The sequence below is a fragment of the Pinus tabuliformis genome, chromosome 1_2 (assembly GCF_031772625.1).
Source record: "Pinus tabuliformis cultivar Carrire ecotype Pingquan chromosome 1_2, CPIR1, whole genome shotgun sequence".
Classification (NCBI taxonomy): Eukaryota; Viridiplantae; Streptophyta; class Pinopsida; order Pinales; family Pinaceae; genus Pinus; species Pinus tabuliformis.
In genome coordinates, this window is record NC_142298.1 from 279,310,795 (window position 1) to 279,338,395 (window position 27,601).

General features: G+C 37.7%; 1 protein-coding gene across 4 annotated transcripts in view; it reads left to right on the forward strand.

Annotated features, from left to right (window-relative positions):
- Window positions 1-17,694, forward strand: part of LOC149205425 (myosin-12-like) — a 35,223-nt gene extending 17,529 nt beyond the window's left edge. For 2 of the 4 annotated variants that reach the window (XM_089395067.1, XM_089395065.1), the window contains 24 exons: window positions 9,569-9,700; window positions 9,837-9,943; window positions 10,084-10,144; window positions 10,248-10,425; window positions 10,608-10,813; window positions 11,156-11,275; window positions 11,610-11,708; window positions 12,179-12,394; window positions 12,551-12,690; window positions 12,885-12,986; window positions 13,185-13,302; window positions 13,423-13,473; window positions 13,598-13,681; window positions 13,813-13,983; window positions 14,206-14,361; window positions 14,489-14,686; window positions 14,793-14,939; window positions 15,050-15,120; window positions 15,381-15,480; window positions 16,200-16,256; window positions 16,405-16,461; window positions 16,568-16,648; window positions 16,773-16,852; window positions 17,025-17,694. In XM_089395067.1, coding sequence (XP_089251193.1) covers window positions 9,569-9,700; window positions 9,837-9,943; window positions 10,084-10,144; window positions 10,248-10,425; window positions 10,608-10,813; window positions 11,156-11,275; window positions 11,610-11,708; window positions 12,179-12,394; window positions 12,551-12,690; window positions 12,885-12,986; window positions 13,185-13,302; window positions 13,423-13,473; window positions 13,598-13,681; window positions 13,813-13,983; window positions 14,206-14,361; window positions 14,489-14,686; window positions 14,793-14,939; window positions 15,050-15,120; window positions 15,381-15,480; window positions 16,200-16,256; window positions 16,405-16,461; window positions 16,568-16,648; window positions 16,773-16,852; window positions 17,025-17,148 — 2,856 coding nt within the window. In that variant the 3' untranslated portion in view covers window positions 17,149-17,694. The remainder of the gene's footprint in view (window positions 1-9,568; window positions 9,701-9,836; window positions 9,944-10,083; window positions 10,145-10,247; window positions 10,426-10,607; window positions 10,814-11,155; window positions 11,276-11,609; window positions 11,709-12,178; window positions 12,395-12,550; window positions 12,691-12,884; window positions 12,987-13,184; window positions 13,303-13,422; window positions 13,474-13,597; window positions 13,682-13,812; window positions 13,984-14,205; window positions 14,362-14,488; window positions 14,687-14,792; window positions 14,940-15,049; window positions 15,121-15,380; window positions 15,481-16,199; window positions 16,257-16,404; window positions 16,462-16,567; window positions 16,649-16,772; window positions 16,853-17,024) is intronic. The other 2 variants (XM_089395066.1, XM_089395068.1) reach the window with 2 other exon arrangements.
- Window positions 17,695-27,601: the final 9,907 nt, after the last annotated feature.

The following is a 27,601-nucleotide window of genomic DNA, read 5'->3' on the forward strand; positions in this document are numbered from 1 at the left end:
AATAGAAGACTCCCCATGATTTGAAGGAATCTCCTCTTGTTCTGTCCTTGTTGACTCCTTGCTATCATGTGGACATGAATGGTTAAGTGCCCAAGATCCCTTGCAAATAAAGCATAGTCCTCTCCTTCTTAGTTCATTCTTGTTGTCTCCATAAATCCTTGTTAGTTCCTCCTTGTTCAACTTCTTCCTAAGTAGTTTGATGTTCTATTTGACCAACCCTTCAACTAGTTCATAGGCAATAAGCGACACAATTATCTCCTTCCTCCAAATGGCCAACAATTTGGATCTCAGTTGTTTGCATATGGCTTTATCTTCTCCCAAGAACAAGGACATGATCTCTTGCATGTCTGTTTTGACATAGTTTGGATGAGATGTTGTAATGTTGGTGCAGAAGTATTGGAGCATCTGAAGGATTAAGTCATCACATTCTAGATCCAGCATAAGTATACCAAATCTAAATTTCACCATGCGTTCTAAAATTTTGCACCTCTGAAAAAACGTAATAAGCGTGATATTGTCCAACCCTTGGAAGGCTTCTACCATCAGCTGAAAAATCCTTCTCATGATGTCATCATTGTAGGGCGGTAGTGGTGCTGTTAAGGCTAGGATTTTACTGAGACAAGAGGTGACTGTGAGTCTAACCTTTTCACAAGAATGCTCCAAGAACCGAGGCTGTATCAAAGCAAGCATGGATGGCTTCAAGGCCCAACTCGACCTTTTCCAATATGATTTCTCTATCAAGCAGAGAGCCATGTATAATGTGTCCAACAGTAGGAGGGCATCTTTTGACTTTGTACCCTGCAATTTGAATCCAAGTTCAAGGAGACCCTTGCTTCTTACATCTTCCTTTCGGAGATCCTTTAACTGTTGAAGGATCGTATGGACCTTATGAGAGAAAGGCCTGTTGCTCTGCTCTTGTTTTTGATCCACAAAAATATAGTAGCCAAGAGAACCAACTGATGCATTACTACGCTGATTCCTAAGGCGTTTCCAAAAGTAAAGTGATGACATTATGGCTTGGATCTCAATACTTAGCTTTCCTTCTCTCTCCTTGGCTTTCTTGAATCCTCTTCTTCTTTTTTATTTTATTATTATTATTATTATTTATTTTTTTGAAATCAGGAGCAAATGATATTTTTATTCAAAGGAAAGGGATTACAATGCTTGGAGGAATCTGATACACCCTTCAGTAATATAACTCTAAACACCATTTTCATCAAGAGGGAATTCGTCCTCAATGTCTGAATCACAGCCTTTATAAATGATGGAGATCTGAGCTCTTAAATTGGCATATACCATACTCAGATATGAATTCCTGAAGCAAGCAAGTCACTCTTCCAAAAAAGAACTCAGGCCTTTGATAGATGCAATTACCTTTGAAACAATGAGACAAAGTTTGGCTCTGAATAAACAAGAAGAGTCTGCAATTATAATAATCTCGGCCTCAACGAAATGTAAACGATTTAATCTGCAATGAATGCCCAAATATGCCAACAATTATACCCACAGACAAATCAATTTCGCCTCTCTTGCAGAGATAAAATTTGGGCCATGAAATCCTTAGTAATATACCTTTGGAACAACATTGGAGCCTCAGATAAACACAAACCAAGGAATTGACTGCTGAAGGTGGATTTTTGCCCTTCTAAAAACAATTACAATCTTCCAATCTCAGCTTAATAATGGAAATCTTCAGAGATCTATTCCCTCTTGAAAAAATGCTTGCCTGGTGTTAATGCAATTCAACCCCTCGTCTTTTTTTTTAATCACAGTATTCTCAGCCTCAAAAAATCATTCAACTTGGCCCTCAGAGAAAGAATTACCATTCAACTCCAAATCTCGGCCTCTTGTCAAAGAACTTGATCTGCGAGGGAGATAATCCTGACCTCTTCACAAATTAATTAATACAACTTGGCCTCTTACATATTTGGTTCCTTGGCCCTCGAAAAAAGAATGTGTAACCACAGATTAAGCTCGACCTTGGATAACCAATGGATGTTAGCTCTTCGAACTAGAAGTAACTAGATCTAAAAGAAGATTAATGGATCTGATATCTTGGGATGACAACGAATTCGATCTTCGCTGGAAGAATTACTTCAGCCTCCTGAATTTAACTTTAAGTAACGCGCAGTGGGATGAGCAACATTTATAAAATTATATTGATTTTTGTAAGATCCTTTATTATCTGATGGAGGATTTACATAAACCAGGGTCATAAGCAGAACTAGAAAAACTGAGAGAGGCACCTCGACCAATGTGGTGTCTGGGCATGGATCTCATTGTGCGGCTCCCTTCAAAACCACGACTACTCCACAGTGGGGAAGGCTTCTCAAACCTCGACATGATGGATATATGGTGCACGTCAATCAATCACCATATATGCGCAGGGCCCTTAGTTTTAAACTTCATCATGGCTGCCACCTGCGATCCACTTCTGCTCCTTGACGGTGCGCAATAAGAGATGGTCTGTCCTGTGTGTGGAGGGCTATGGATTGCAAACGAAAACTTGTTGACCTTACCATCAACCAATCTCCTTACGACCTTGACTACTTCAGAGAGCAGCGATCCCTAGATCTGCAATGCGGGTGCGGTTTGGCCATTATTTTGCTGCCATTGTATGTGAATCTTGATTTGTGGTCTCTATCATTCTTTGCGACCAGCTGTATGGTTCCTCATTAACACAATTGTTATATGGTCGCTGAATTGATATGATGAACCCTCACAAGCACTCTCAGCCTTCAAAATGTTGTTGCTACAGTTCATTGGCCTACGATACCATTGTATGCTCCCGCTAGTAATGAATTTGGCTTCGCGTCCTTCCAACCTTTCATGGGACTATTAATCATGATCCCCGCGCAAAATATTGAGATCAACTTATGCAATGGGTCAACGCCCGGTCTGAAAGGAGATATTGGCTCCATCCTATCACGACCCAATCCATATGGAGTTGATTAATTCATCGATTTGTGGCCCTTTGATGCCTGCACCTATCGATAACCATAGTATTTATACAAGATCTCTCATTCCATTGGCCTAACGCTCAATGATAGTTCTACAATGCTCAAGATCTCTTGTTAGTTGTCCAGTGCTTAATAGCAAATTTGCAAGGCTCGACCTGGTCTCCAACATCCATTGTGCGATCTGTGGCCTATGTTAGAACAGAAAAATCACCTCTATTTATTGGTGCTTACGATTGAATGTGGCCTCTTAACACTGGTGCGTTGCCCAGATGGCATGTGGTCTTCTTTGCTCCTAAATTGATCGCTCGACCATGTATCACATATGATCACTAATGTGATAACCTTCACAACCCGATCAATCCTGCAGATAAACCAAGGAACCAGTGCCTTCAAACCCTGGAGGATGATCAACACAGAAATCCTAGAAAAATGTTTGTTTTTTTTAAAACCCCAAAAAGAAAAACCTCTGCAGATATAGATCTGGTCCTTGAATTAGTTGCAAAAATAATGAGCTGAAAAATAAGAGACCCACTAGGGTGATATTAAGTACCACCAAAGATGGAAAATGTCAGCTAGGGTGAGGAATAATCCCACTGAAGTTACGATAGAAAATTTCAATCCTGCAAATAAGAATTTGATCCGCTAACAAGAACCCAGAGGCTAGCAGGATGCACAACTCTGATACCACTGTAAGATCCCAAACAACTAAATAATCAATGGATTTGGAACATTTCAGTGTTCTAATTGAAAAGCTAAGAAGCGAAACACAGAACACAAGGGATCTAAAAAAGATGCAACCCTTATTTATATTATTATCTGAAAGTAATACATGCTAGAATGATCAACCGTGAAATTCCCCTGCCAGATGGCATGCATGACTGCTCAACAAGACTATACTAAAACATTGTAGCATAATCATGGACCCTGAATAGATCCACTAGACAAATTCAATGCGGAGTTTTCGTCCTAGGATCAAAGTGGAAATGGCCACGCCAAGTTCTCAACCTAAGTCCCCTGACACGAGGACACGGGACATGCAAGACACGAGGATTCGAGTGTCCAACATGGGCACGTTGACCCCCCGGAACATGACACGTTATATATATATAGAGAGAGAGAGATATTTCTTACACAAATTCTCATTCATGATATAGATTCATTGATTCAAACATAGATATTGATTTTTCATCTAGATGTAAGTTTTACAAAGTAACATTAGGCATGTAAATACAATTGTGACAGATTCATCAATGATCCAATAGGAGAAAGACAAGAAACTGTAGTTTTCTCATTAAGTCGTCAAAGTCAAAATGTGTTACATAGGTAGTAGTAATGCCAATGGCAAATAGAAATAGCAAATACAAAACAACTACAAGCCTCAAGGAAGTAGGTAGCTCATGAGTCATCAATCATCATCATCAAAATCAACATCATTGTCATCATCATGGTTTCCACTGCTCTCCTTCGCTGCATCCTCCTCCTCTGTATCCAATGTCATCTCTGCATCTGCTGGTGTGGAGGATGACACCTCAACAGGATCACCATCACCAAAAGTGACAGATTCTAGCACTGACTCATTAAGATCCAAGTTGGCCAATGCTTAGCTCCTATCCCCTTTTATAGGCTTGATGGACTCTCTGGAAACCTTATTTTATTATTTCCCCCCAAAAATAAAGGCAAATACCATGGGCAGATACCATGGGAAAATACCACGGTAAATACCATGGGCAAATTTTGTCCATTTTGATCATATCAAGAAAAGGGAATATTACATCTGTCTAAATTCTTTTTGAAGACCTTCACTTTGGGACTTTCTCTCGTGTTGTGTCTTTACCAGATGGCCCCGAAGTAGAAGTATGTCATGTGAACTCAGAGGAGGATTTCCTAGGTTACTCTTTTGTAGAGTTATCTCTACACCCATCCTTGTTGTGGTCTCCATTCTTCTGCTGCAGCTGCTTTCACATCTTTCTCAAGCTCCACTATAATTGATTGCTGACTCTTACTTTGCTCTTCCTGGGCTTCCAACGGTGTTTTTGTGAAACCTCTGATTGTCTCTGCTAGATCAGCAGGTACGTCTTTTATGTTGACCTCATCTACATGGTGTTTTCAACATTTACAGACTTGTCCGTGATTTATTCACTGCTCCATCTAAGCTTGCAAGTTTTTACTTGATAACGATTCTGAGACAGAAGAATAAAATATCAGACAACTAAGTTTACCAATAACTTCTCCTTCCAACTTCTACTACTTTGCTCAAATTGGAACACTGATCAATCTATTATGCCTCTCAGAAACCCGTTGTTCCATGCGTCTGTTGTTGCCTTTCCTTGTATTCAAAAGTTTAACTAATTTCGATTTCGTTTTACCATTTGAAATTACCTTTCCCTTACTCCAAATCCTTCTCTACTCGGATTAATGGATTCCCAATTCCGAGCTTTCTTTTACGGAATTTCGAATTTTCCTTCTCTGTTTGCAATCATGGAATTTTAAAATCTACCTTCTCTGTTTGAGATTAATCATTACATCATTCTGAATTGTGCCTTTTTTATTTGAAATTGAGGAATTCTGATTTCTCTTTTCGTTTCTTGGAAATATGGAATTCCAAATTCTTCTTTACTCGGAGTTACAGATTACGAATTCTTCTTTCAATGTTTGGAATTATAGAATTCAAAATCTGCCTTCCCTGTTTCGAACTACATAATTTTGAGCTGTCTTTTTTATTTGGAACAACAACATTTCAAATTCTCCCTCCATTCAGAATTACAAAATTCCGAATTTCGCCTCCTTTGTTCTGAATTACACTTCTCTGATTCCCGATTCCAAATTTCTTATTCAAATTGGTTCTTTGTAAATTTATTATTCCAAATGATCCTCTATTTGGAATAACCCCTTCTTAATGAGATTTACCAACCTTCTAAGTTTTCCTCCCGTTCTCCGGGTTTTCTAGCAGCTGCAGGTTGGACTCGATCCTCCAACCTGCAATGACTAGATTCCTTCTGATCAATGACTGATATGCACAACGATGGCAATTAATTACACTCCAATTCTGTTTGACAACATCAAAATCCATTGTACAAAACTGTTTTTATAAAACAACGACAAATTTCCTTACTGTAGTGATAGAAAATTCTTGAAATTCTCCGAGGTTACAACAATAGTTGCAACTTGTTCCTCAAAGGTCTCGATGCTTGAGCTCTTCTCTAAGACCAGGACGAGCCGTATCTGCTCCTTCTTAATCTCTTTGAGGGAAAAATGTCACTTGTATGCCGCAATTTTCATTGTCAATGTGATGCAAAGATCTTATAATCTTTGATACCAAATAATGGCATACCCACTGAATCTTTGATACCAAACAATGGCATACCCACTGGACCACGTTGTTCCCACCATCGAGCCACTCTTACTCCAGAAATTCTCAGATTTAATTTTGGACAGCCCTGGTGCTTTTACCACAATGTTGTGAAATTCAAACCCAAATAACTGTAATTACCTGACTGGTAGTTCTAGCTCTGTTCTGATATGTAATGAAGCGTTGAAACCAAACTCCTCGTTGGATGATAATGTCCGGTAGAAAAGGTTTTACAGCCAATAATGGGATAAAATATGCAATCCCTCGTGCTTACAACCTAGGTTACCCTTAGCTCAACCCCAGGTAAAATAATCAAATGTACACGGGACATCTTTGGCTTGTGATAATGCTGAAGGGGTAGGCTGCTCTACCTTTGTGGAGTCTTGACTCTTGCTAATCATAAATTCCTGGGATATTTGGTTTACAAATTCCTGGTATATCTGGTTTACCAGCTGTTGGATATACTCTTGGTGTCTTGGTGTTATAGTGACTGTTGTTATTAAAAAATAAAAAAGGTAGAAAGATTTCTTTGTGTTGATAATTACTTTTGTTTTTCTTATGTTATTATCTTTTTTATGTTCTTTTATCTTTGTACCATCAAGCAATCATCAAAACAAAACATGAAGATCAACGACATTAGAGGTAGGCACTCAGCCAGGGTTGAGACCCCTTTCTAGGGGAAAACCTAGTCAAACTCTTCCACTAATCAAATTGAAATAGACCAATACCTTTGTTCTCCACCAAGTCAACCTTCCAATATAATTAAGCAAACTTGAGTAGTCTCTTCTTGTCCAGCAACTACAAACCACCAACAACCCAAAATCTTACCCCCCAGCAACTCTAGAATTTCGGCCCAGCTACAATACTGCAATTTCGGCCCTTCCAACAACTCAACAACTTCGCACGTGTGAGATAAAGAGAGAAAAATCGACTTCTTATGCTGGATAAAGACCTCCTCCTTCGCTAGGGTTTCTCTCTTCTTTGAATTTCACACCTTTTTTCTGCCCCCACAACCGCAGATCGAACTTGTTGGTGATGTGCTTCAAATGAGGTCATGTTGCTGTGTTTATATAGTAGATTCTGCTCTTCAATTAGGCTGACTTGTCCAGGTTGAGGTTGACTTGGTGGAGGAGGCCTAAATGACCTATTTTACATAAAATTAAATTTCTTCTTTGATAGATGAAACCCAAGAAGGGTCTTTTTCATATTGACGAAGACAAGGACACTTGACATAAACCCTAGAAGCCTATAATGGAAGTTGACTTAAAAACCATTGACCCAAGCATGAAACCCTTTGCTTTAATAAGTCGATAAAATTTCTTTTTCTTTCTTTTGACAAATATATTATATCATGGCTCAAATACAATTACAAAGACCGACACTAGTTACATTTTTCAACGGCTGCTAGGTTTGATCTTGGTATCACCCAAATTAATTCAACTACTAATTATTGATTCACCATAATATATTAAAAAAATTAAAATACAAAACTCTGTACAGAGTTTCTATCTGTACACATCTTATATACAAAAGGATCCATGATCCATTTCTGAAAGGGTGTTCAAGTCCCATAGAGGGTGCTCAAGTCCCATCCATTTCTCAAGGTTCCAATATGGCTCCCTTAAATAATTTGCTCAAAATTCTCTCCATCTATGGAAAAAAATACCAATGAGCAAGTGTTAGAGATACTGGAGAAAGTGCTAAATTAGTGAATTTTATAATAATTATATCAATATCATGTTTAATGTAGAATGGGTTTTTCAATTTTAATTTAACTATCCATAGTATTAGGTAGATGGTAGGAATAATATTTTAGAATATTTTTAATAGTGATAAGAAATCAAAAGATTAGATTTATTTCTAAAGTAATTATGTATTTTTTTGGTTCTTTTAGTTAACTTAATTAATTAAAAAAATGTCTTATAAACTAATGATATATAAAAAACTAATCATATATAAAATGAGTTATGGTTTTTGGCCATGTGGTATTAATAAATCACGGTATTAATATTGTAACAAAGGCTTGCTTGTAAATCTATTTCCATAAATAAAATCAACTTCAATCTCCATAATTAAAATTTTTGTTTTATATATATATATATTTATTTAACTCATTCATTATATTTTTAATTAATAGTAATCATAATAATAATTTAATTAATTTTTATGATCCGTGAATATATTATGAAATAAAGGTATCTCTTTATCATCATTTTAATTTATATTACTGCACTAATTTTATCTATTAAGAAATTCCAGTATTTTAATGCTTAGCATTGGTGAAACGTTATGATATAAATTGCGAGGGAAAAATATCGATTATTTTCAGTGACGCGGATCAAATTCGGTCAATGGAACTGTCGGCTGGTTCAACGAAAGAAAACCCAAAAAACAAGCAAAACAACATTTTTGTTGTTGTTTTGTCCATTGCAGCAACCATACCAGTATCTGCTATGGCGCCTCCGCTCTCCATGTTCTCACCACCCACCCATTTTCCAGCCAACTCTTCCGACTGGGCTCGAACATTTTCCAGCCAACTCTTCCGAATGTTTCCCCGTTGTCTAACGGGAGGGTATACGCTTCCAAAGCAGAAGAAAAATCCACTGCGTCACCCCCTTTATCTCGAGAAAAAGAAATTAAAGAGTTTCCAATCCAAATCCGTTTTTTCCAATAAAAATATTTTCGGAGCTCTCTAATTTTCTAGCAAACTTTCCTCCAGTTGCTAAAGCTAGTGATATTGAAAGTTAGAGTTTCCATTCATTCAAAATTTTAATTTTTAAAGATATGGATGGATGCATGGCTTTTGAACTCTGTTTCTTTTTGAAATTTCTGCTGGATTCTTATCAGATTTGTGGAAGGAAAGATGGTTTATTTGCCACAACATTAACTTATTCTGAGCTTTTCACGATCCACTCAAAGTTCCTTATTCTGAGCTTTTCACGATCCACTCAAAGTTCCTGTACCCTGTTGCAGAGGGGACAAAATATGACTTCTATGCATTTCTTGTAACTGTTTCTGCTTCACAGTTTACACCTACGACCTTTTGTTCCATTTTAGTTTTGCTCACAAGTTCCCTTGCATGTTTGTTAGAGCTATCTATTACACATGCGTGTTATAAGTTCTGATCTTTCAGTTTGCAAAGGCCATAGACATGTAGTTTATAAAATATAGTCTTTTGCTAAAAATAACATTCCGTTCCCCTTTGTTACAGTTTTGTTTGCGATCACATATGTTTTAACTGTGGCTATGCTTTTTCCAGCAACAATTACAAGCACTTATGGAAACCCTGAGCACAACGGAGCCTCACTATATCAGATGTGTAAAACCAAATGGTGTCCTCAAACCAGGGATTTTTGAGAATTTCAATGTCTTGCAACAACTACGTTGTGGTGTAAGTAACTTTTGGCACTTATTGCTTCAGTTTGAGCTCAAATACATACTATACATTAAAGGAAGGTATATTTATAACCAGCATCTATTGTCTGTAGACAATTAGCACTGACATTGTCTGCATTTTCATATTCTAGGGTGTCCTGGAGACAATTAGGATTAGTTGTGCTGGGTATCCCACTAAACGAACATTTGATGAATTCCTAGACCGTTTTGGCATGCTTGCGCCAGAAGTTTTGGAGGGGTAGGTTTTTGCATGCCATGATGCTACCAAGTTAACAACGAAGTTCTTACTCATAAAGTTCAATGTTGCGTTTTAAAAATGATAGAGGAAACATTTTAGGATTCACTCTTTACAGTTCTAACTTGTTTAATTGGCTGCAGCTATGATGAAAGAACTGCATGTGACAAGATTTGTGAAAAAATGGGTCTCAAAGGTTATCAGGTTTGTATAAGGAATTTGCCGAGATGAGTTCAGATATAATTTTGACTTAGTTTAGCTTCTATGGTTGAAGTGATTTGTCTAATAAAATAAAATAAATTTTCAGATAGGGAAAACAAAGGTTTTCCTAAGAGCTGGACAGATGGCTGAGTTAGATGCTCGAAGAATTGAAATATTGGGACAGGCCGCGAGACTCATCCAGCGCCAAGTTCGTACACATCTGGCTCAGAGAGAATTTGTTGCCATGCGCAAGGCTGCAGTTCATTTCCAAGCTTTATGGAGAGGTATTTTATTCTTGTCTACTTCAAAACCTTCGATCTTTGTGTCTCTATGGTTTGAAATGGGGCACTTGTTCCTTTTTGCCGATATCTCCATTTATCGTTTATTCTGTTTTATCTATCTTCAATTAACAATTTTGCATGAACCAATAGAAGTTCATTTGTTTCTCATTCATTAACCTTTGTAGGCAAGCTTGCACGTAAGCTTTATGAACACATGAAGAGGGAGGCTGCTGCAATACAAATACAAAAACATCTGCGTGGGCATCAAGCCAGAAGAACCTATGTTAAACTTCGGTTGTCAGCTATTATTGTCCAGACAGGATTTCGAGCAATGGCTGCTCGTAATGAATATCGATTTCGACGGCAAAGTAAAGCTGCAATTATTATTCAGGTATGTCATTCTCTTCTAGTAGTTACATGCTAACAATTGCTAATTGACGGTTGCTATTTGAAAATTGAAATACAATTCGTTTTACTTGAGAACACATTACAAGCTATGTTAATATATAAGAAAGTTGTGTATGGTTATTCGAATGAAGGAGAGCCTCCAGTGTCTTCACAAGCTTGAGCTTTTTGAATTCCTGTTTTGTTGCTTGTTAGCTTTGAAAAGGGGTTCAATGTGGCAGGGATAGAGTTGGAGGGACGATGAGATTACAAAATATTAGATAGATTGTCTTCCTTGTATAACTCAGACTTAATATTTGGATAACTGAATGATTAGTGTCTTTTTCAGGCTAAATGGCGTGCACACAGAGCTCACGAGTCTTACAAGAAGAAGAAGCAAGCAGCACTTGATTTACAGTGTGCCTGGAGATCAAGGGTTGCAAGAAAGGAGCTTAAAAAACTTAAGATGGTGAGCTTATTATCACATCCTTCACTATCTTGTCTCCTTTAAAAAGTTATATGTGAAGATTTCATCCTGTTTTGAATTTTCAGACGTAAATATTGTTATTTTGAACACATGGTTCAATTATTATCACAGGCATCCTTCTTTCTGATTGTATATTAGTGTTTGTTATCTGATAAGAAGAGACAAGTTGCATTGTTAATTGGTTCTGTATTAAGGTTCTCTTTTCCTCGATTCATCCACACTCTGCCATGCTTTGGGATAGTTTCCTTTCACGTGCTTCTACTGTAGATTAAGGTAACAACATTTTTCTTTGAACTGAGAGATTCTTTTGATGCAGGCTGCTAGGGAAACCGGTGCATTAAAGGAAGCAAAGGACAAATTGGAGAAACGTGTTGAAGAGCTGACATGGCGACTGGAGTTAGAAAAGCACATGAGGGTAATATTTCTTCTTTGCTTTTGCTAGCTTTTCTTGTTAGATTTTTCAGAATCTCACAAGATCAAAGTTGTCTGGGTCGTATAGAGAAGTTTTTGTCAGGCTTAGATGTACGTATCATGTAGTACTCTTCGGCCGACTTTTATTGCTGTCCAGGGATTTTGTGTAAAAGCAACTTTAATTCATATGAAGATCTATGAATTAGATGAAAGTGGCATCCTTTGTGCCGAAGTCGGTTACTATAGTCTGTCACATGCCCCTCGTCGGTACTGATAAATTATAGACTTTCCCAGTAGTTTTATAAAACAAATTATTGGTTCATATCATAATATGGTATCAGTCATCATTGGCTTAGAACTAGGATGAACATGTTTAACTTTTACCACCTCAACTCAGGTGCTTTACTTCAAGTGAGTCAGTGACAATAATCTCTGATGGGTTCGACTCTGAACAAACTTGAATCGATCATGCAGACGGACCTCGAAGAAGCCAAAGCACAAGAGATTGCTAAATTGCAATTGGCTATAGAGAAGCTGCAAGCTCAAGCACAAGAAGCAAATTCCATGTTGGCAAAAGAGCGTGAAGTGGCAAAAATAGCTGTTGAACAGGCAAATGCTGTTGTAAAGGAGGTACCTGTTGTGGATACTGCCAAGGTTGAGAAACTCACACATGAAAATGAGGAACTCAAGGTAAGAACATAGCAAACTATGAAAATTTTCTGGTTTGGTACTGAGAATAGTGCTTCTCATATATATTATGGTATCTCACAGAGAAGTTGCACGTATGAAATTTTCTTTGAATTTATAAAATCGAGAAGAAAATGACCTGAAGTTTATATGTTACAGACTTTAGTAGAGTCACTGCAGAAGGTAGCTGATCAGGCCGAGAGAAAATATTCTGAAGCCCTAAGAGAGAGTGAAGAAAGGCTTAAAATATCAGAAGACCAAAAATCAAAGATAGATCAACTTCAAGATTCTTTACAAAGGTTTTGAAACCCCTTTTTCTTGCAATTTGTACAGGCAAATTTATCTAATTTTTAATTCTTGATACCTGCAGATGACTACGACACACTGCAAAGCTTGATTGTTTTATGCCGTTCTTTGTGATTTGACTGTTCCTATATAAATCATGTCATTTCTTTAAGGTGTTATTTGTTGACTTGTTTATATTATCATTCAGGCTCAAAGAAAATCTGTCAAATCTGGAATCTGAGAATCAAGTACTTCGTCAACAGGCCTTGGTCATGTCGACATCCAGAGATTTTCCAGTAGAGATTAAAACGTCAGTTGCTTTAATTGCTTTCCATAATATAAGCTTCTAGTTTAGCTTCCTCTATTTCTTGATTCATGAGATATTGTCCATGCTACTATTCATTTATATCTTTTTCTACAAAGTTGCACATGTTCCATGTGTTGCCATTGTCTTCCTATATTTTCATTCTTATGTCTTTTGATCTCATTTATTTCTATTCTGGTTTAGACTTGAAGAAAAGGTGGCAGATTTGGAATCTCAGAATCAAGCACTTCGTGAACAGCAGACTGTGGTTGTGCCTACACCTGAAGGTCCTCCAAGACCGATCAAAGCATCAGTATTAGAGGTATTTCGTCATCTTTCAGAAATCGTTACAACAGATGACAAATGATTTTGCAATTTAATATATTTTGGAGTTTTATTTGTTTACTTAGCTTGAACTTGCTGTGAATTTCTTTTTTCCTAGAAGAATATGGAGAATGGTCCCTTTGTAAATATGGAATCCATAGATACCGAAGTAAGTTGTCTAATTTTCTAGTTTATCTGAATTGATATATCCTTCCTTCAAATTTAGTTGTTCACGCATGAAGAATCATGTCCTTCAATCTGTAAACTAATAAATTTAGCATTATCATTTGCAGAATATGCAATTTGCTGCTCCTGTTGTTAAGAGACACGTGGAAAGAGAGTTGAAGCCACAGAGATCTCTAAATAACAGACAGCAAGTATGTGATTAATTCTCAGAGATGCATAATAGCATTTGTACTCGGTACATTGTAAGATAATGTCTACCAAAGATGGTTTTAAGACGTCCATTTTTCTATATTGTAACACTTTATGTGCTTGTGTTATTCAGGAAAATCACGATGCACTCATCAAATGTATCTCCCAAGATGTTGGGTTCAGCCGGGGTAGACCTGTTGCGGCATGTGCCATCTACAAATCTCTTCTTCAATGGAGATCCTTTGAAGCTGATAAGACCAATGTGTTCAACCGCATTATTCACATGATTGGTTCAGCCGTTGAGGTAATAAAGGTTGCTTATCAAATTGCTACGATTCCCGGCTTTGAAACCACAAAACAGGATGAGAAATGTTTTCACTCCAATAGTTAACCATCTTGCAATTCACTTATTAATGATGTTTATTCAGAATTGCTCAGCACTGCTACATGACCGTTTTTAATTAAAGAGTTATCTGAAGATATTACCAAGGAAAACACTGTTGACACGTGTTTTTGTCTCTTGCAGAGTCAAGAAAGCAATGATATTTTGTATTATTGGCTGTCAAATACATCTACTTTACTATTCCTATTGCAGAGCACACTGAAAGCAAGTGCTGCAGCTGGTGTGGCTTCTCAACGTGGCAGATTATCATCTGTTTCTTTGTTTGGGAAGATGGCTCAAGTAAGCTATGCATATTTGCTTATTTTTCTATCTTAGCTTAAATTTCTACTAAAAGTTTCTTGCCTGTGGTGTCAGGTGATAGTTATTTGAAGGACCTTTAAATTTACTGTCTAATGATTGTGTCTAGGGATTCCGGTCATCTCAATCTGGCATGGGTATTTCTGGTGGGATGATCAGTAAGTTGGATGTTTTACGTCAAGTGGAGGCCAAGTACCCGGCTTTGCTTTTCAAGCAACAACTTACAGCTTATGTAGAAAAGATTTATGGAGTAATTCGTGATAACCTGAAGAAGGACATATCTCCTTTACTTAGCTTGTGCATTCAGGTATAGTGTATTAAGCATTGGCGTCTACTATGATTATTTCAAGTTGAACTATAGTCTTATCCTATCATGAATCATCAAAAACTAGCATCCTCGGTTTTTTTGTTAGGCACCAAGAACAGCCAGAACACGTCCGATCAGAGGGTCTTCTCGATCTTCCCAAGCAAGTGTAACTGCCAAACAAGCATTAAGCAGCCATTGGCAAAGCATTCTCAAAAGCCTAAATAGTGTCTTGGAAAAACTGAAAGCCAATTATGTGAGTTATGTTTTATTTATTTCAGTTGAAAATTGGGAATTGTACCTCATGAGGCTTTGTTGAGTAGGAAAATTCTTTGGTTCGGCTGTTTAAACATTCCTCTATTGCAGGTGCCTTCAGTTTTGGTTCGTAACATCTTTACTCAGACATTTTCTTTCATAAATGTGCAACTTTTCAACAGGTAAGGCAGTGATGAGTTCCTTTGAGCGCAGTTGACTTTAACAAGTGTTTATAGCTTCCAGTGTTGTAGTAGGAATTTCGATACTGGGTTTTATCTATGTAGTGGTTTTCAAGTGGCTGTTCATGTCAGTTGATTGTCATAAATTCCTTTTCCTTGAAATGTTGTCTCTTAAACACACATAATAGACTACGAAGCCTGGACCTTTTAAAACCCGTGAAGATCCCATGAACTATACCGTCAGGTTTATTATTTGTTTGCAGCCTTCTATTACGCCGCGAGTGTTGCTCATTTAGCAACGGGGAGTATGTTAAGGCAGGGTTGGCAGAACTGGAACGTTGGTGCCATGAAGCAACAGCAGAGGTTGGTATTCTATCACGTTTGATATCTTTTGTGTTTTAATATATCTTGTGTTTATAGTGAGCTGGGAGCAGTTTAGATTGCAGATTTTGTGTGATTTCTCGTTCATGTGTCTATTTTGAAATGGACTTTCAGAATTTTAATTATCAATGATTATTGGGTGGATGGCAATGATTTAACCTTTAATTCTAATATTTTAAAATATTCTTAGTAGTATTGACAAACCAAAGGTTGAGATAGGTTGAGATTTATTTCCAAAATAGTTATGCCCATGGTATTGTAACAAACGTTATTTATAGGTCAAGAATCTTCAGTGAATCTCCATGGTTAAGAATCTTGTTACATGAATAATAATAATTTAAGTTTTAAAATAAAGTTATAATTTAGTTATTTTTGTATGATTTTTTAAATTTTGTTACATGAATAAAATAAGTTAAAATCAAACTTTAGTTTAGTTATTTTTTTATGAATTTTTTAATTTTAGAAATGTGAAGTGTGTGTTTAGTTATTTTTGTATGATTTTTTAAATTTTGTTACATGAATAAAATAATTTAAAATCAAACTTTAGTTTAGTTATTTTTTTATGAATTTTTTAATTTTAGAAATGTGAAGTGTGTGTTTTGCTGATAGCTAGCCATTTAATTAATATAATTACGCCAGTATTATATTCTTCATCTAAAAAAGTTCAAATATTCTTGAACTAAAAAAGTTTGAATACACAGTATGCAGGGTCAGCATGGGATGAACTCACACATATCCGGCAAGCTGTGGGATTTCTGGTAGGTTAACCATTCTAAGTCATTCGGGATCTTTGCCAATCTTGTCGCTGCATTCTTAAAATTGCCTGCACTGGGTTATTGCATTTGTGTTTATTGATGTATGCTAGTTCAAATATTTTGTGGATTAAATCCAAGTTAATCCGTGTAGGTTATACAAAAAAAGTCCCAGAAGTCCGTGGAAGAAATTATCAATGACCTTTGTCCGGTGAGTCATGTTCATGTTTGATGCCAGCTATACCACTTCAAAGTCTAGGTTGCTTGCTTCATGTATCTGAACAATTTCTCAAGTAGTTAACATGATCTGTTTCCAGGTTTTGAGCCTACAACAAATATATCGTATCAGTACCATGTTCTGGGATGATAAATATGGTACACACAGCGTGTCTCCAGATGTAAGTCTGGGAGTCAAAACTTCCACCAACTCAATTATACAAATGGTTAAAATCTTCTGGCCATAAGGATATTGGTTCTGAATGTCCTCGTCAGATCTAATAAGAAGCAACCTACCTTCTGCAGGTTATTGCCCAGTTGAGAACTATGATGACTGAAGACTCCATTATGATGAGCAGTTCATTTTTGCTAGATGATGATTCCAGGTAAAATTTTATGTTCAATATGGAAATGTGGGATGGTGCATCCTTTTGCACATCACTTTTGGTTTTTTTTGTTTTAGTGCATGTGAATGGAAATTGCATGTAGGATGTAATAAGGCTTTATATATTTATATGAAGGATATGACAAATTTGAAAATGATGATTTTGGTTGCAGCATTCCCTTCACGGTGGATGATATATCAAAATCTGTGCAAGACATGAATCTTTCAGATGTCGATCCTCCTCCTCTTCTTCGTCAGAATTCAGATTTCCATTTTTTGTTGCCACGTGCCGAATAATGCTGCGATGACAGTCCCTTTCACCGCCTCTAATATTGATATCTCAACTAATTTTTTAATTGAGAAAGAGTGTCTATATTGCCAAGAGTGCTTACCCTAACCATTTTTTGTGCCACACGAAGATTGATTCTTTACTTCCGAATATTATCATTTTGATATTGGCTGTTTTCTTTACTTTGATCTGCAAATCAGGCCCCTCCATATTTTCTTTTCCACCTCCATATTGATACCCAAACCAAGTTCCTTTTTGACCATGAGAAACCCAATAAGATTAGCAAGCTTGGAACAAATCAAAATTCCCTTTTTCCTCGTTCTTGACATTATACTGGCCAGAGCGAAATTCAATTTTGTTTTGGCTTGCAGGCCATACTCTCATAGTCGTAAACATTGGTTCAAATCCGGTGTGATTTTATATATATACACGCATATTTATTTGTATTGGGCTGGTAGTCTAAACTGCCAGCTTGAATATTTTCCAATTGCCATAAAAAGCATGGAAAAAACATTGTTGATTTCATTTTTCTCTTTAAATAATATTTTCCAAGGTTCATCTAATAATCCTATACTGTTCTGTTTGTATTAATTAACCAGATGTTTTGCCTTTTTTATCCTTCATGGATCATCATGAAAGAATGAGGGCGTATTTACAGCTGTTCTCATTAACTACTAAAGTATTTATTGATAATTTCGACTTAACATTTTTGAAAGGTGCATTATACAACCTAGTATGAAGGTGATGTATAACCATGTCCATATTCGACTTAACATTTTCGAAAAGTGCATTATACAACCTAGTATGAAGGTGATGTATAACCATGTCCATATTCAACATGGAGTTGACATGTGTCTATCTTAAAATAAAAAATATAATATTCTCTAAATAGAAAATCAATATCAATTATTACAACCCAATGTATTTCACCTACTCTCAATCATAAATAAAATATTTAGATGTCTACGTGAAGTAATATAATTTCATATCAACTTCAAAAAGAAATAAAGTAATTAGAAGTAAAAAAAATACGAGGAAGATGTTTAAACCTTGTACTTTTAAAAAATATTTCAATACAAAATTTAAATAAATTATTTGAAGTTCTACCTTAGCTAATTTATGTTGATATATCTATATATAAAAAGAAAATGAAGTAATTTTTTTTTATGAGTAAGATGTTTAAATTTTATACTTTTCAAAAATATTTCAACACAAGATTTAAATAAACTATGTGAAAATCAATTTATTGGATATCGATTTCATATATAGAAAGAAAATGTCAAAAGGAAAAATACTTTAATGTTGTATATAATAAAATATTAAATGTTCAAAGAAAAAAATAATTGAACATTAAAAAATAAAATAAAAAATATTACTAATAAGAATAATGAGAGGATAAACCTAATAAGAGGGAGATGTGTAACTCATTCAATTCTTAATATAAAATTAATATGTAACATTTACAAATATTCTTAATAATATATTTTTTTAGTATGGATCACCAATAAAATATTTTATGATGCAAGGTTATGTAATACTCACATATACTTAAAAATATAATAATAACGGTAATACATGGGGAATCGGAATAGGAATGAAGAAGCTGACGAGTGCGCGACTAGGGTTTGTGTGAGATTTGCGACCTCCCCTCGGTGCCTCTGGTTTTGGCCTTCTGGGCCCTGCCAGTCATGGCGGATCCGCTACAACATCCTGGCGCCTGCTCCTTTAAGGATATGGTCTCTGGTCGGCTGCCAGACCAGGCTTCATTCTTCACAAAGTTTGCCACCAGCTCTGCCTTCTGCATGCCACTAGGAGTAAGCTCGAACAAAGAAGAAATTACTCATCCACAACAAAATGAGTTGCCAAAAAGGAATGAAGACACAGTGAAAGGTCAACCAAGGATACTCGGGCAGACAAGAGCAAGGCTGTAGACTCGCCCTTCCTTGCAATGTCAATCGTTCAAAATCTTAGGAGCACCCGCAGGATCAGTCGAAAAAGACTAAGAATAACTGTAACCCCAAAGCCAAGAAAATCCTAGAACTGGAAATCCAGGACCTTGGGGTAGCTGAATATAAAGAATACATGTAGGGACACGCAGTTATATGTAAGTTCATGGGATTATGGCCAGCTAAAAGAGCCCTAAATTGGTGGATTTTGAGCAAATGGACACCCAAAGGGGAGATTAGACTTCAGTTGGGCTCCAAAGGATTTTTCACAGTCATCTTTGACCTCCTAGAAGATAGAGACAAAATTTTTGAAGGAGGACCCTATTTCTACAACTTAGCTGGTTTATACATGAGATTCTGGAGGGAGAACTTCACACCGGAAAAGAGGATTTCACTAGGGTTCCAGTTTGGGTACGCCTCTACTCCTTACCAACTGATTATTGGGCTCCTTCAGTCTTAAAAGGAATAGGAGACCAGCTGGGGGAATACATTAAAATGTTTGAAGGCACTAGAACGAGACACTATGTTTCTTATGCCTGAATCTGCGTATACATAGATGTCTCTGGTGCTCAGCCAGACGTAATCAAATTAATCTTCAGGGATGAAGTCTGGCTGCAAAGTATAGACTATGAACTTATACGTTTCCGATGTAGAAAGTGTCATGAGCATGGGCATATTTTTCGACACTGTCCCATGAATAAAACCCCCCAAACACCAAAGCAAGTAAATAAACAAAAAAACAACAAAGGTTTTACCAAAGTCATCTCCAGGGACAAGAATAACACGAAAAAAACTATCCCCAAGAAAAACCTATCTAAAGAAGCAAGGCAATACTGAACAGTACCCAAGAGCAAATGGATCATAACGAATTGATAGCAGATGAAGCAGGAGAGGAAGAAATGAACCCAATAGACAACGAACACGATGAAAGGGACACAGGTAATACCAATAGAAGAAAGGAGCAGGAGCAAGAGGATACAAAAATGCAGCAAGTAGAAACAGAGGAAACTCCAGAGGAAAACACAATAGAGGAAGCTCTGCAGGGGGTAGACCTTGCAACAATTGCAAAGGAATGGAAACAAAAAGGAATAAATGCCATATCAGAACAACAACTACAAAAAATCGAAGGAGCTTATCTCCTCCAGGAAGAATTAAAACTCAAAACTCACTATCTAGTACAAGAAAGCACGGCTTCAAAAGGCATATTAGCCAATATACCAGTAGAAGAACTCAACCTCAAAGGCTCAAGTAGAAAGCGAGGACGAAAGACCACCAATTAGCTCCTTCAAGCATTGGGTGCCAAGCTAATCAATGAAGGAAAGGTAAAGGCTCTTGCTCTATACCCGTCTCCATGTCAATGAATTGCATCTCTTGGAATATTAGGGGACTTAACAGTCCTGGGAAGAAACACATCTTAAAAACCAAAATCTTGTCTAATCACCCAACATCCTTCTTATTCAAGAAACTAAACTTGATTTGAGTCACCCTCCCCTCCTCAACTCGTGCTTCAAGCCTTACAACTCCTTGGCTAATACGACTTCAGGTACGACGGGGGGCTTAATGACTTTTTGGAAAAACTCTAAATTCGACCTTATTTCCTCTCTGGCCACTCACTGTTCCATAATTGTAATCCTGAGAATTATTGGCACTAACGAGACCATTTGCATAACCAATATTTATGCCCCGCGCAAGGTGACAGATCGTATCAAAATGCTCCAAACCTTATCCAATCTCCTTGACCCTTTGCACCATCCCCTCAAAACCATAGTTGGTGATTTTAATATGATAACTAACTTATCTAAAAAGAAAGGAGTAATCGGGAAGTTAGATGAAGACTCCGAGGCTTTCCTCGCCACCATTGGAAACCTCAACCTCACTGACATTCCCACTAGCAATGGCTTATTCACCTGGAATAACAAAAGAGGAGGAGACCATCGAATAGCCTCCCGTTTAGACTGCTTCCTTCTATCCGAGGCCACTTATCTCACCTCCTGGGAAACGAAGGTGAGAATCCTTCCGCAAGCAGGCTCTGATCACTGGCCTATCTCTCTCAAGTTTCAAATTTCCAATGGTCTGAAAAATAAGCCTTTTAGATTCGAGGCCTTCTAGTTGGATCACCAAGATTTCATGGAAAAAATGAAACAATGGTGGACTTACTCTCCTATCAAAATTGAAAACAAAATGTATACTTTCCAACAAAAGTTAAAACACATCAAAGAGGAAATAAAAAAATGGAACAAAATACATTTGGCAACATCATCACATATAAAAAAAACTTGGAACACCAACTGGAACTTTTCCAACAAAAAATAATTGAAGAAGGGCTAACGGAGAACAATAAGCAAGAGGAACAACGACTGCAACAAAGTTGGGACAAAGAGCCATTCAGGAAGAAAAGTTGTGGCATCAAAAATCTAGATTAAATTGGCTGAAATGTGGGGAAAAGAACATGACATTTTTCCATAAAACAATGATACAATACAGGAGGAATAATAGAATTATGGCTTTGAAGAATCAAGAGGGTCATCTCATTCACTCTCAAGAGGAGTTGGAAATAGAGCTCAACCACTATTTCAGCTCTCTTCTCGAAGAGCCAAGGAATGATTAGGATAAGGATATCAAAAAGATCACCAAGAATATCCCCAAAATCCTCATGGAGGACAATAACAAAATGCTCCAAAGGAAAGTCTCCCTCCAGGAAGTGGAAGATGTGGTCATGGGAATGCCCAATGGCAAAGCTCCAAGTATGAATGGGTTCACCATTGATTTCTACAAAGCTTGCTGGCCTATCATAAAATTGGAAGTTCATTCCTTGGTTGAGGAATCTCGTATTCAAAAATATGTCCTTAAAGCCCTTAACTCTACTTTCCTGACTTTGATACCCAAGGGAATCTCTTCGGATTCCTTGGACAAATTTAGGCCCATAGCCCTCTGCAATGTCATATACAAAATAATCTCCAAAATTCTGGCCAATCGAATTAAAGTTATCCTCCCTCTCCTCACTTCCCACTAATAGTCTAGCTATGTGGAAGGAAGACAAATCATAGATAACATCATCCTCTCTCATGATCTTATTCATTCTCTCAAATTACAAAAAAAAACTAGGTATGATGATTCAACTAGACATGTCCAAAGCCTTTGACAAAATTTGTTGGAACTATACGGGACAGGTCCTCGATGTGTTTGGGTTCCACAAAGAAAGAATCAAGTGGATCATGGCTATGGTGCCGGGAGCTTTCTTCTCCATCCTCGGGAATGGATCACCTTCGCAACCCTTCAATCCTTCAAGGGGTATCAGGCAAGGGGATCCAATCTCTCCCTTCCTCTTTTTTATAATGGCAGAAGGGCTAGGACGCTGTCTCTCTGTTGCCTTGCAGGAAAATAAGCTCTTTGGTCTCTAGCCCCATGCCTTGCCCCCCCTACAACTCACCAACAATTTGTAGATGATACCCTTCTCATGGACCTCCCAACTATCAAATAGGCTGCCTCTTTCACGTCCACCTTGACGGACTTATTTGTTGCTTCTTGCCCCTCCATCAACCCCTTGAAATCCAAGTTGTTCTTCTTTAACACTCCGCTGCCCATTTGTAGGAACATTGCCAGACTCCTGACTATTCCCATTAGTACTCTACCCTCCACTTACCTTGGGGTTCCCCTAACAGATAGGCCTCTCTCCTGGGCCACTTAGGAGAACCTGATAAACAAAATGGAGAAAAGAATTGCCAATTGGACCTTCAGATCTCTCAATTTGGTTGGTCGCCTTATCCTGGTTAAATTCGTCCTTCAGGCCATCCCGCTTTACTTGTACTCGGCTCTGGCAGCCCCAAAAGTGATTTCCAACAAAATCAGACTTATGGAGAGGTACAGAGGTCAAATAGAAATGGGCTCTGGTAGCATGGGAAAAAATCTGCAAGCCCAAAAAGATGGTGGCCTCGGTCTTAGAGAAATACACCCCCTAGGAGCCAAAAACTTATGGATATGGTTTGCAAACCGCAATTCGCCTTGGGGAATCCTTTGGAAAGCAAAGTACACCCCCTCCTTAACGCAAGAGCAAATAAACACGCTTAATGGAAACATCAAAGGTTCAATCATCTGGAATGAAGCTTGGGAGAGTAGGGACATCGTTCAAAGACATAGCTTCTGGGATATAAGCAGAGGGAACAAGGCTCTTTTCTGGGGGGATGCTTGGCAGCAAAAGCCCGAACTTGATAAATATCACTATAACCAAATCAAGGCTAAAATGAAAAATAGAGGGAAGATCAAAGTCAACCAGTACTGGGGAAAAAGTGAAGAAACTGATAGATGGAGAAATTGGATGAAACAAGAGGAATGGACTTCCCATATGAACCCCAAAGCCTGGTCGGAGCTTTCTTCAGAATTACAAAAAAGACAAATCCTCCTTGACTTTGCTGAGGATAAAATCAGAGGGGGCAAAATTCAGCGGGACACTTCATATTAAGAGAAGCTTACAGATACATTGCAAAGCATGATCAACTCCAACCAGATCCAAAGTGGAATGCAATCTGGGACAGGAAGCACTGGCCGAAAATTTCTATCTTTCTTTGGTTAGTCATGCACATAAAAGTTTTAACGTGGGACAATCTAAGAAGGAAAGGCTTTATTGGCCCTTCGAGATGCCCCCTCTGCCAACAAGAAGAAGAAACCCCCAATCATATGTTAAATGTCTGCCCTTTCACTTCCAATTTATGGAATTGGATTTCTTTGGTCTTCAAAAGATCTAATCGGGACCCCTCTTCTATTCAAAATACCATCGCGAACTGGAGAACGGTCTTTTCCCCACATCCTCTGGTTAACCACGCATGGAATCTAATTCTTGGTCTGATCTGCTGGGCTCTGTGGAAGGAACGCAACACAAGAATATTTTGTGGCTTCTCCACCCAGGAGGAATTCATTATCTCGAAGATAAAAAGTGCGCTCCGGGAAACTATGACCTCTCTACCCACTTAGATTGTCAAAGCCCCTCCCACCTTCCTCGAAGTGAGCATTCTCTCAATGCTGGATCTCTTTCAAATCAAGGTCCGCGATGTCACTCCCCTCCCCAGGCATGAAAATAAAAATAACACTTGGCGGCCGCCAGAGTAGGGGACCTTCAAGCTCAACTACGATGGCGCAGCCAAAGGGAATCCGGGCCCAACCAGTTTTGGCAGAGTCTTCAGAAACTCTAAAGGAGAGATAATCTAGATTTATGAGGGAAATATAGGTTCAGCCACAAACAATGTCGCAGAACTTCATGCCCTGGAACATGGCATCACCACTGCGTGCGACCTAAACCTCAGTCCTCTGATAGTTGAAGGAGACTCCACGCTGGCCACCCAAATTGACAAAAAACTTCAGCAGGGCATTGATGTGGACAAAATCTCGAAAAACTGGCGCCTAAACAAAATAATACATCGGATCAAGCAGGGAATTGACAACATGGCTGGCCTCCACTTTCAAGCAATCAGAAGGAAGGGAAATAAACTTGCGAACAGACTGGCGAATGAGGGTACGGTTGGTACCCTACGCTTGAAGTCCTGAGGGTGGCAGGAATTGGAGGAAGGGGAACTTCGTCAGCAATGCACAACAATCAATGAGGAAGACAACAAATCTACCAAACAATAATTGTTTGCGTACCTTTCATCATTACAAGGCCGATTCTCTGCTCAGTTGGAAGGATAGGTGGATGGCGTTGGAGTACGGTCTCATCTTAGGCTCGCCTGATTCTAGAGCCCACAATGCCACCTCCCCTCTCCCTTGTGTGACTGCCGCCTCTCAGTCACATCCTCTTAGCTCTATCATTCCTCCACCGCCCCTCATCAGAGCTTCGCATGCTTCCCCTTCCTGCCTACTCTCCCCCATTCAAGCCTCCCTCCTTCTCCCAACTTCTATAAATTCACCCCTCCCCCTTCTCCCCCTCATTAAGCTCTTTGCCTTTTCCCCTCTCAGTTGGTCCCTTGCTCTCAGGTTCCCCCCGCTCTCCAGTTCTTATGCTTCTGTCATGGCCCGGAGGAATTGCTCCATCACTGGTCCTAGTCAGGGAGGGGCACGCGGTCACGCCGCCTCCCGCTGGCACTCCATGGGCCCGCCTCTTATCACTCGCGCAGAGACATCTGTTAGGAGTGCAACTCTGTGCTACATGGCGGCTGTTAATCCAGAAACTTAGCAGTGAATTTAAGACTTAGAAGCCCAAGCAAATGTTCTCCATAGAGAGGTCACCACTAAGGAGGTCGACACCGAATTTTCCTGGATTCTGGACCCTGCTTTCACCCGGGCGCACGAAAACCTCTACGCGCGTTCTATTGAAACATGGTGGCAAATGAAGACCATAATGGGGCTTGCTATGCAGGAACAAGAGGAGCGCACCAAGGTTCTGGAAACAAAGATTGACTGGCTCATGGAGAAGTTTGTAATGTATGTCGAAGCTATCCACCACTGCAGATTCATCACTCAAGATGCTCCGAATTATAGTGTCATCAAGAAAAAGTCGACAGTGAAGGTCCATTCAACTGCTAAAGGATCCTCGAGCATCAAGAAAGAGGACATTGGGGCCTCCACGATTCATCGGATCACCACCACGCAGCAGGAGGGAAGCGCTAAGGAAACTCCCATTCGTTTGGATGAGGATTGGGTCACCACCAACCAGGAGTGATGTCGTTAGTTTCCTTCCCTGTTATTCTTCCTTTGTGTATGCTTTTCTCCCTCCGCAAAAGCCTTTCTGGCACGGAGGAAAACAAAAATTTGTGTGGTTGGCCGTGATAAAGCTCCCTTCTCCTTTCTTGGCTTATATACTCTTAATTTTGAGAATGTTGTAAAGAGGGCTCCACGGTTCCCACTTTTGTACTCAAAACATGCTTTTGCTATGACCAACACTAGTATTTCAGTTGGGTCTTGTGCCGGGTTCTCTTTCTCACATAACCCAAATTTTGTAATTTGTCAGTTTACCAAGTAATATATCTTATCTTATTACAAAAAATATAATAATAACAAAAAAGCCATTTTAATGTGGATAATGTAGTCCATAAGTAAAATTTCATGCAAGATTATGTAATACTCCCATATACTTAAAAATATAATAATAACAAAAAACCTATTTTAATGTGGATAATATAGTCGATAAGTAAAATGTCTCAATGCACATGTTTGAAAAATATTTTAATGTCAACTATTTATATATTATATATTGTTTAAAATAAATGTGTATATTATATAAAACAATTGAAAAAAATAATTTTTTATGGTTAGATGTTTGTCACTTTTATATTTTGGCTTTTTTTAGGTAATATTTTTTGAATTTACAAGTTTAAGTTATGTACCCTATATAGCATGAGATGGATGAGATTTGATCCCTCTTGATGCATGCCAAAATTCATGATTAAGATGGATCTATACTAATTCTATGAAAGCGCTGCTTATAGAATGGTCCTTTCTTAATGCTAATAGTGCATTCATTAGGGAGATTTTGAACTCAAGTCTAACATCAACCCACTCTGTGGTGGTAATTACTTATTAAAGTAGCATTTTGAAAATAAGATAATGAGAAGCATATTTTTTCTTTGAATTAAGTTGGTACAATGGATGTATGGTTGTTTTTGTGGTAAGGAAGATTTGATGATAGAATTCAATCATGGAAATATTTACAATGGAAGGAAATCACAATAGGGAGAGATTTATAATGGATACAATCAAGATAGGAAGGGTGTTTGATAAATAGTTTTATTAAATGCAATTAAATATGTAAGAAGTTTTATTTAATTAATTTTATTTTATTTTAATATTTATAAATAAGAGAGTTCATTAATGGGATTTGGAAAAGAAGACAGAAAAAATTGGTGATTTTAAAAGGAGAGAAGTAATGACATCACTAATAAATTAGAAAAAGACAAAGAAATATGAGATACAAATGAATAATAGTGAAGTGAACCATATTTATGACAAAAGATAAAAGATAGAAAGTGTGGTCTCTCTTAACATTTTAGGTTGAGAAAAAGTGAGTAATACATTGTAATGAGCCTGTACTTAGAGAGTAACTTAAGCTTTAGACTACAGAAGAATGTGATATGGAATGTTGTTTTAAAAGTTGACAAGATCTACATGTCCCTTTCTATTTTGCTTGAATAATGGGGAAGTGAGAGCTCATATATGGTTTGGATATAGAGGTATGTAACACATTCTTTTTGAATTTAGTAGCCTCTCTAATTAAAAGTGCATCACACCTCTAGTCTTCATGAAGATTCTAGGATCTTAAAGTGTGAAATGTGTAATTAGGCAATAATATCTATAATGGATCTCATATAGGAAAAATACGAAAAAAATATCTTTTTATCCAATTTAGACTCCACTATACATAGCTTACATCTAAGTTAATTACAAGTTATATGATGAAAATTGTCCATACTTTGCAAGTGAGAACAAACTTTGAATTGTAAAAGAAGGAAACAAAGGTATGAGAGGGTTAACCCCTAACATAGTCAAGTGAAGATAGAATCATTTTCAATTTGGAGAAAAATATAGTAAA